The sequence below is a fragment of the Aplysia californica genome, unplaced genomic scaffold (genome assembly GCF_000002075.1).
Source record: "Aplysia californica isolate F4 #8 unplaced genomic scaffold, AplCal3.0 scaffold00903, whole genome shotgun sequence".
Lineage (NCBI taxonomy): Eukaryota > Metazoa > Mollusca > Gastropoda > Aplysiida > Aplysiidae > Aplysia > Aplysia californica.
In genome coordinates, this window is record NW_004798173.1 from 116,785 (window position 1) to 126,543 (window position 9,759).

At 39.4% G+C, this 9,759-nt stretch overlaps 1 protein-coding gene across 1 annotated transcript in view; it reads right to left on the bottom strand.

Moving 5' to 3' along the window:
• Positions 1 to 9,759, bottom strand: part of LOC101850915 (serine-rich adhesin for platelets) — a gene marked incomplete in the record, with an annotated part of 68,186 nt that overhangs the window by 56,693 nt on the left and 1,734 nt on the right. The window contains 4 exon segments of the mRNA XM_005110522.3: positions 4,140 to 4,203; positions 5,854 to 5,914; positions 7,429 to 7,463; positions 8,444 to 8,514. Coding sequence (XP_005110579.2) covers positions 4,140 to 4,203; positions 5,854 to 5,914; positions 7,429 to 7,463; positions 8,444 to 8,514 — 231 coding nt within the window.

Below are 9,759 nucleotides of genomic sequence, written 5' to 3' on the forward strand. Positions count from 1 at the left end.
TGGGCCATGTTGAAGTTCCTTTCGTCCCACGCCGTCTTTTGAGTCTTGAAAGCCTGGAGAAGGAATGTGGAGTTGTTTCAAATTCACAGGGAAAAAGGAAGGCCGGGGCCGGGGGGGGGGGGGGGGATGAAAGTGGAGACGAAAGCAGACGACAGGGGAATGAAATGAATAAATGAATACTACAATCACACGGTCAACACAGTCTCAATATTTTTGGAGTATTTGAACGCAAATACAAAATGCAGAGACTAAAAAACTGCAATCAGAAAAACACTGAAACTCATTAGCAATATTCTTCACATGTCCCCAAAGCAAAACACATTATCAGTATCAGTCAGTTCAAGTCTACCTCCAAGAGACTGGTAAGTTGCAACTGAAACTTCTGAATTGTGTAATTCACAAATGCTGAAAATTCACAAATCTTCCTCTCATTTTATATTGTTTTAAAAAAATACTTCTTCTTCTTTTGTTGTTGTTGTTGTTGTTGTTGTTGTTGCTGCTTTGCCTGTAACACGAGACCAGACAAAACAAACTCAACTTTGTTCCAACAAGACAACAAATTGCATGAAAAAAAACATTCCCTCCGTGTTGTTTTAGATTCCACTCACACCGAAATTGCTTTGATTCACTTACAAGGTAAAAATCCCTCTCAAATATTACTGTAAAAACCAACCAGCATTTGCCGCACTAATTCGCCACAGCCCATGCAATCATATCAACACATCCTGAGCTTGAGATAAAGATCCCATTTACTCTACAGCTAAAGTTATGCATGCAGTTATTCCAAACGGGGTCAAAGATATCAGATAAGCTCGCTTATATATAAAGTTGTAGTTGCAGTTATGATAAATCAGCGGAAATGTAGCGACGCGTTGCCCAGAAAATATTTCAATGAAGGGTCATTCCATGAAAAATATCACTGTTGTGACACACATAAACACAGAGGGGATGATCTGCTGGTTCTTTACAGTGAGAGAGCCATTCTTTACAGGGAGAGAGCCATTCTTTACAGTGAGAAAGCCATTCTTTACAGTGAGAAAGCCATTCTTTACAGGGAGAGAGCCATTCTTTACAGTGAGAAAGCCATTCTTTACAGTGAGAAAGCCATTCTTTCTTTCTTTAAAAATTTTTTCAATGTTAAAGAGAGGTTGCCTCCCACAAGAAAAAATAAAAATAAGTAAGAATAACGGTTCTATCGTTGTTCATATTTTTTTGCGGCACATCATCCACCATCCTCACATTATACCCAGTGCCCATTGGAGGATCGACAAACCGATCACCTGATTTGTGGCCTGTAAACAAACGTGTTAGTTTTGGAGGCTGTGGGTTGGGCGTTCGGTTTGTGCCACGACGGTCGTTTTGTGCCCTAGTCTATCTGAATAGCCCCCACCCCCGCCTACAAAACTGAACAGAACCGATCGTTCCAATGGGCAACCCTTATTACATGTCGACTGCTCAGTGCAAGACTCCGTCATACGCCACTTGACAAAATGGCAGAAAGCAGATTTTTACACTGAGCAGTTAGTGGGTCACTGCAGTCTCACTTGTGATGGAATGGCCCTTTTGCTTTGTATAGGTTTCACACCCCAACCAACACTATTAGGTGATTTAAAAGGCAGGGCCTCTAAGCTTAACCCTATCCGTAAGCCTTGGGGTCATTTTGTACCCCCGGGGTTATATTCTTCACATTTTAGAACACATCTAGTACGAAGATCTCTTTGAAACTTTCAGTATTTCTCAAAAAATCATTTTGACAGACTGATATGCAAAGCCGGATTAACGAGTAAATTTCCTCTTTGGAAGTGGAGGCACAGAATTCTCCACGTCGTATGGATATGATAGTTAAACACGACGTACGGATAGGGTTAAGTGGTGGCACAGAGTTCTCCACGTCGTATGGATATGATAGTTAAACACGACGTACAGATAGGGTTAATGCCCATCTCCATAAAGACATAAAAAAAGCAGCACCAACCTCCAGAGGAAGCTGCTCCAAAGCTCAGAGGAGAACTCCTAAAAATGGCACCTCCACTAATGTAGTACACCGCAGCTTATCAAAATAATTTTTTAGTTTAGTTTTAGTAGAGGTTTTACGGCGCTCGGAACTGCATAAGGTCATATGAGCGCCAGAAGATTAGAGGTGTTACAAGAGAGTAACAAACATAAAAAAAGAAGAAGGGGAGTTAAGGACGACAGGTGTTTGATAGGAAAGAAGGAGCAAACCACACCAGAGCACCCGCCAACCACCCACAAATAATTTTTTTGGGGTTTGTTTGGATAATATCCATGATCCCAAGAACAAAAGCAACCCAGAAAACAAAATAAAGTCCACCATGGATAACGGAAACACACCGGAGATCGACAAATTTGTCCGATACATCCATAATTCAGGAAAACCGATAGTGCGAAAAAATAAAGAGACATCAGTGGGAGGGGAACGGCAAATTGTACGTCCTATCCGTGATTTCCAGTTGCCCTTGTTGGTTGGTGTTATCCGTGCCCAACCGTATCGCTCTCCGTATGGCCTTACCTCCTCCGCCTTTAGCCTCGTATGCAAATTTTGGATCTCCACGTCTTTTCTCCTCACCACTCCTTCTAGACGGGTCTTGTCCTTGGGGGGAACAATTTACAGAAAGAAAGAAAAAGAATATGAAAACAAAATTAAGAGAACGCCATTTTTTAAGTTTTAAAAAATGTAAGTAAGAAGTTTTTTGGCACTTGCAACACAATAAGGTCATATAAGTGCCGAAGAATAGATGTGTTACAAGAGGGTAACATACACAAAAAAAGGAGAGATTTAATAAGGACGATAGATGTTAGATAGGAAAAAAGGAGCAAACCACACCAGAGCACCCGCCAACCACCCACGGGAAAAAAATTAAGAGAACGTCAGTTTGTTTGAGTAAAGAGAAGAACAATATCAAAACAGTCACGGACATTAAGCGCACGCAAAAAGGGAAAAAAAAAGCAAGAGAGAGAGAGAGAGAGAGAGAAAGAAACAACAGAGGGAAAAGAAAGATGCAAGACCTGCCAGTGACCCCACCCTCCAACCACCGGCTCTACTGTACTTTCGGTCGGTTCTACTGTACTTTTGGTTACTACAAAGTTTGTGTACACGAAGCATCCCTTGCTCAAGGGAGAGTGCAAAAACATCATATAACAGCACCTGGAGCAAACGAACAAACCACACCAGACAACTTGCCAACAACCCACTCTCAACTAAATGATCTAAACTGTATTGATGGGGCCGCAAAACATCTATTTTCAATTATTGTTGTTGGCTTGTAGTCAACACAGAGAGCTAACATGGCAAGGTACGGCAAGGCTTGAAAACATATAACAGCAACATTGAAAGAAGTAGAAAAATAAGATTGCATTAGAGAGAACACAAAATAAGCTGCTTTCAGTTTTGTTTTAGTAAGAGTTTTACGGCACTTGCAACACAATAAGGTCATATAAGTGCCGAAGGTGTTACAAACAAGTAATAAACACAAAAAAGAAGGAGGGGAGATCAGGACGATGGACGTTTGATAGGAAAGAACGAGCAAACCACACAGAGCACCCGCCAACCACCCACAAATACGTTGCAATAACCATTTAATTTTCCTTGTAAAAGTGATATTAATCCAGTATTAATATGATCATTTATCATCATTTCGCTTCATTAATACGAAAAGCAAAAAAACGAAAGACATTCCAAACTCAAGACTACCTGAGGTAGCAAAGAGACATATTTCAACCAAACAATCAATTTTCACCATTTTCTCCAGACTCACAAACTCCAGCTGACAAGAAAAAATGTAACAAGACCAAATTAAAAAAATTTGTGGAGATCAACAAAGGGAAAACAATGTTGTTGTTGTTGTTATCGATCCAGCAACAGCCGGGTTCTCGCCCTTCTGTCCAATGCCATGTAGTGATAAGTGCAGGTCTGCTGCAGTTGCTGTAATGTTCCATAGAGAGTGCTGTCAATGTTAGGTCTCGGGGGGAGAAAGGTAGCTCAGATGTCATTTAGGGCTTAGCAGTGGAAAAGGTGATGATCCACAGTCTCATATGCATAATCACACAAAGGACACATTGGGGGAAGTTTTGGAGGGAAAGCAATAAATTTTTCCAAAATCCTGTATCATCATATGTACCTCCTCCAAAGGCTTGATACTTTCCACTGTCGACCTCAGCTGTTCTGACAGCAGGGTGGAGTCTCTGCGAACAAAAACAATTTTTAAAATGAAAAGAAGAAAAAAATAAGTAAAGTAACATGAGGCTCAGGAATCGTAATTCTTAACATCGCCATTCCACCCTGGTATTATACTTATGAGGTCTTGTTTCAGTAAGTGTTTTACGGCGCTCCCAACTGCATAAGGTCATAGGAGCGTCCGGGACACATTTACCACTTTTAAGGGCTCTCGTGACCTAGAGGTCAAGGTGTTCGCCTCTCATTCAAAGGTCTCCGAGAAGGCTTCGAGTTAGATCTTACCTACTCTAAGATCAGGGGCGTGGCTGAAAGACAGCAGTAAGAAGGAGCCAAGGAGTGGCAGTAGAAAGGCTGTGAAAAGAATCAGGAGCCTAGAGAAGGGGGCCAGAAAGTGGAGTCGAAAGCAGGTCTATATAAGCTCAAACACAGAACATCAAACAGCACAAAGGGGATGCCCAGTAAGGCCAAAATTGACCAAGCCCAAGCACTCATTTAAAGAGCACTTAAACTCTCTACAGTTTCTAGTTTTTCTGTGTTCTTCATTTGCACTGATTTTTAACTCAGTTTTCTTGACACCCCCCCCTGAAAACTTAAAGGTCTTTTCTACAACAAAACAAAATACTTTCAGGATAAAACCAGAATATTGGAAACTAGCTTGGCCCCCTTTCGATGAAAGGAATGATCGGTGCATTAGCATCAACTGAAAGTCATTGGCCTACTATATTTACACTCTACTGGAATGGAGCAATAACTCTTGAGAGAAAAGTGACAAACGTGTTTCCAGTTGTCAAATAATAGATGTATAGATTGAGTCTCTATTCTCCTTTCGTGGTTGTACACTCCAGAATTTCAAAGGTGTGGTATCAGTGCACACGACTAGTGAACGGATACCTCACTTGTTCACAATGGCGTCTTAGAAGACGAACTTTCCCAAGAGTAGATCTAAACGAAACTAATGAAAACTGAAAAATTAAACTACAGTGACTTCAGACTCCTCAATATAACTGTGCACCCTTTGAATGATTCTGAACGACAATAATTTTTTCAAATTCGAAAGTTAAGTGGTTGGGAAGTTTTAGGCTGCCAAAGTGACGGACTTTCACAAATCTATTATCTATTTGTGGTGGCCGAATTTTGCTATTCTAAAAGCTTTTTGATGGCTGCATCGATCGACATGCGGTTTTCGCCAAAAGATTCTTGAAAATATTCTCCAGAGCATGACGCCCTTGGTTTTTTCAGTTTTTAGACTGTTTTGCTGCAAAAAGCTAAAATTCTTTATTTCGCCGATAGCTTTTATAGGCCGACGCTTCTGTCTCTGTAATTTTAGAAAATCAGGAAACGATATTTTGCGAGGCGCATTTTGTTTTGAGAGTATAGATCTAGATCTTATATTTTTTTGCATCTCTCAAGATTTATTGCCCCATTCCAGTAGAGTGCAAATATAGTAGGCCAATGACTTTAGTTGATATTAAAGCACCAATCATTCCTTTCATCGAAAGGGGGCCCAGCTAGTATAACATATATAGATTCCAACAGTCTGAAGGGGACTCAAAGGAAAAAAAAGCAGCAGAAAATATAGTACTCAAAGTCATTGTGCAAATGTGCATAGATTTGTACGCCTTGTAACAGTGAACAGATTGCAAGAAAGAGCCACTCACCTGTTGGCTTGAACCAGTTTCTTCTTCAGGCTCTCTACCATTCCGACCTGAGCTTCACTCTGTGCTACGCGTTAAGGAAAACACACAACACACAGTGCGTCGCATCTCACTAGTTCAACAATAGTTCAACCATACAAGGTGCAACTTTCTTGCCTCAAAAATTTTAGCTTGAACACATTCTCAGCCAAAGCCAAGCAGAAACAACAATAATTTGACAGTTTTCATATTAATTTGATAAATTTCTGCTCTAAGATCATAAACATCTAGACACATGAAGTCATTCTAGCTATAAAACTCTGTAAGATCACAAACATCTAGACACATGAAGTCATTCTAGCTATAAAACTAACAGTAACAAAAGCCGAAAAGCCAAACCGTTACACACCAGTCACATTTACCATAATAATTGTCTGTATACAAGAAACCAGTGAGAAGACTGGAGGCTACTGAAAGGTGGTGGTTAACCTTATCCGTACGTAGTGTTTGACTATTGTACCCATACGATGTGAGGAACTCTGTGCCACCACTTTCCAAAGAGGAAATTTACTCGTTTATCTGATCAGCACGCTTAGTATAGCAGTCTGTCAAAATGATTTTTTGAGAAATACTGAAAATTTAAATGAGATTTTCGAATTAGAAGTATTCTAAAATGTGAAGAATACAACCCCGGGGGTACAAAATGACCCCAGGGCGTACGGATAGGGGTACGGAGAATACTCAGAATCTCATGGACAGAAAGGGAAACAAATAGAGAAGTGCTCCGAATGGCAGGCCCTGAAAGATCTATGGTCAGAACCATCAGAAAAAGACAACTGAGATTCTTCGGCTACATAAATAGATCAAATGGACAAGAGAAACTGCTGCTCTGTTGTTTTAGTAAGGTTTTACGGCGCTCGCAACTGCATAAGGTAAAATGAGCGCCAAGGGGTGGATGTCAACAGAGAAGTCTAAACGGGGAATCAGGCTTACTCTGCTCCCCTCTCTAGTCTCAACAGCACAAAGTCTGCTCACCTCTCTAGCCTCAACAGCACAAAGTCTGCCTAGACTATCAAGGCATCCCGGTAATAGCAGTTCACAAGAGAGTGACAAACATACAAAAGAAGTAGGCCCTACAGGAAAAATGGGATTAGTATGGTTGAGAAAAGAAAAAGCAGCAGTTCCCCCTATGTTGTTCCGGCACAGTATGAGCGTGACATTTGATCAATCAGCACATTTACAATTCTACTGTGCATAAGGACAAAAGACACTTCAGTCAGTGGCACCGCCCGGGGGACAGCCTGCGGTGTGGACAGACATCTGGGAGAGAAGAGCAAAGAAAGAAAAAGAACAACATACACAGATGGCCAGAACAACTTTGCAAAATATAACTCAAAGACGAAAACCAAGCTGATCAAGATGACAGACAACCGGAGGGAATGGAGCGCCGTGGTTGTCAATGTCTGCTCCAGACCTGACACCCACAGAAGCATACATGAAACCCCTACCTACTGTCAGCTTTCCAGTAATATGAGATCCAAGTATTAAGATTGCTTTTTCATAACTCAAATCAACTTCTCAAATTAAGAAAAAGGATATCATCTTGTTTGCTTTTAAATCTTCGGATAACCAAGCTGTGGAAAAGAGAAAAAAAGCGAAATGCAAAATTGGACACAACTCAAACAGAAATAAAATCAAACACAAAGTATTATTTTTTGTATCATGTTCCTTTTCTTCCTATTATTTCATGAAGGCTGATGACACCTGCATGAATATATGGTCGCTTTTAAGCACAAGGGGGCTATCCCGAAAAAACCTGTTTTGAGAAAATCAAAGGTACAGTTTTTGCCCTTTGTTCAGTTTCTTTAAAATTCAAGGAGAAATATACACACCAATGAAACCAAACTTCTCCTATAGGTAGAGCAATGCTCACTTTTGGGGTTGGTAAAGATTTCTGGAAATCCCCGAAATCTGGGTTAGCCCGAATGTACTTAAAAGCGACCATATACGTTTAGAATTTCAAGTTTTTATTACATGTAATTCCTACATAGATCTTCTCCAGCACTCAATCTTTTCTAATAAAATGTTTGAATCAAATATACGTTTTCCCCACCAATAGGTCAAGTAATGTGAATTGACAAAGGCTCTTAAGACGGACAGTCCTCTGAGTGTGCCCTGAATTTTGAGCTGAAAAACTGCTACAACAACTAATTACTAATAAATGTTCTTGGTAGCACATTAATCAAGATAGAGTCAAAGTTATGAAGTACCTCTAAAGAAAAGACATGCAAGCAACAGATAGTTATTTGATTCCTTTAGGCCCTAATAAATTACACATTTGAAATGGTACAAACAAACAACTAAAGCACTACAATTCCAGGATTATAATCCCAAACGTTATCCCCCCCTTCAAAAGAAAAAAAAAAAGTTTAAATTACGGTAACTTTTTATTCTCACACTAAATCTATGAGAATTTTAAAAAAAAGTTCTTTAAAAGAAATTGGGAATTTTTTTCAGAATCAAGAGCAAGAAAGTTCCCACAAGCAAACCGGCTTTATGAATGCTTGAGCTTTTATCTACAATACAATGAATGTCTACAACACTGGTCACTTACTCTGTTCCAATAATTTTCTTCTTAAGGAACTGGAAATTTGTACGATGCTCCTGATCCATGCGTTCCATTTCCTGAAAAATAAGAAGCAAAGCATGTTGAAAAAAACCCGCACCATAAATTTAGTGGAGAACATAACGTTTAAAGTTAAGACATTCACTATTCATTTATTTACCTAACAATTATATTTATGGCTATTTTAGGTTATTCTGAATAACATTTAGTATTCCTACGTATAAGTTGATATTATCATAATGGTATTCAAGGTCACCCTGTTGAAGTAGAATGCAAAAGCAAACTGCTTTAATGCTATACTGTGAGCAATTTGTAATGAATCAATCAGGCCGAAGGCCACATTTGGTTGTTTTTCCTCTCTGTTCCCATGTAACATCGCAATGGGGGTATTCATTGACATTGCAACACTTAAAAAAAATATGATGGAATGTAGTTAAAGCCTATCACTTCACACAAATTTATAGGCAAACATAGATATTAGATCTAAGATCAAGGTTCATTTTTGCTATGAATGACTATGGGTCAATTGATCCACTCAGGCCAAAATCAATTGGTCAATCTTGAGAGTGATGGGTCAAGTTAGTAGGCAACATGCATGGAGAGTTGTTCTCGGTTGTTTTTGCATTAGTTAAAGTACATGTCATGATGTAAGTGTTTTACGGAGAAATAGTGGATCAATGACTTACTAACAATGCCTGCTTGTGATGCTGGAAATTCCCACCCCTGCCCTCCCTTTACTTTGACTAGCAATGACAACGAAAAATCAAATTTTTATCCAAATTGCTTAAAAACAGGCTTAAATGAAAATAAAGTAAATTCTAAGAACTATTGTTTTTACATTAAAAAAATCTATTGATAAATAAAAAAAGTTATTGGCATTGCAAAATTTTGGGGGACTTTCATAGAGGGAAATAACGCCAAAAAGTGGGACATGTCTTGATGTATTTTGAGGAAAAACTGTTCATAAGTCAGTAATGAATTGGAGTATATAGTATATGAATGAGACTTGGCATTTCCATGTGAATTTTAGTGCAGAATAGTTCTGCTATCACTTTTTCGATGTCTTTATTTTATTATTTTGGATCTTAAAGACTAACATTTGCGTGAAATTTGTTGGATTGCGTGCCATAGTTTTTACTGTGACCGATCACCCCTTCTAAAATTCAGTAAAGCGGTATCGGGAAAATCCGCAATGACGTCATCAGTGACCTATTTAGTCTATAGGCAACCAATCACATGCCGCCTAGCGATCACGCATGCTGGCAACTCGCGTTTGGAATGCGCAATCTAGTTTCCAGCTCTAG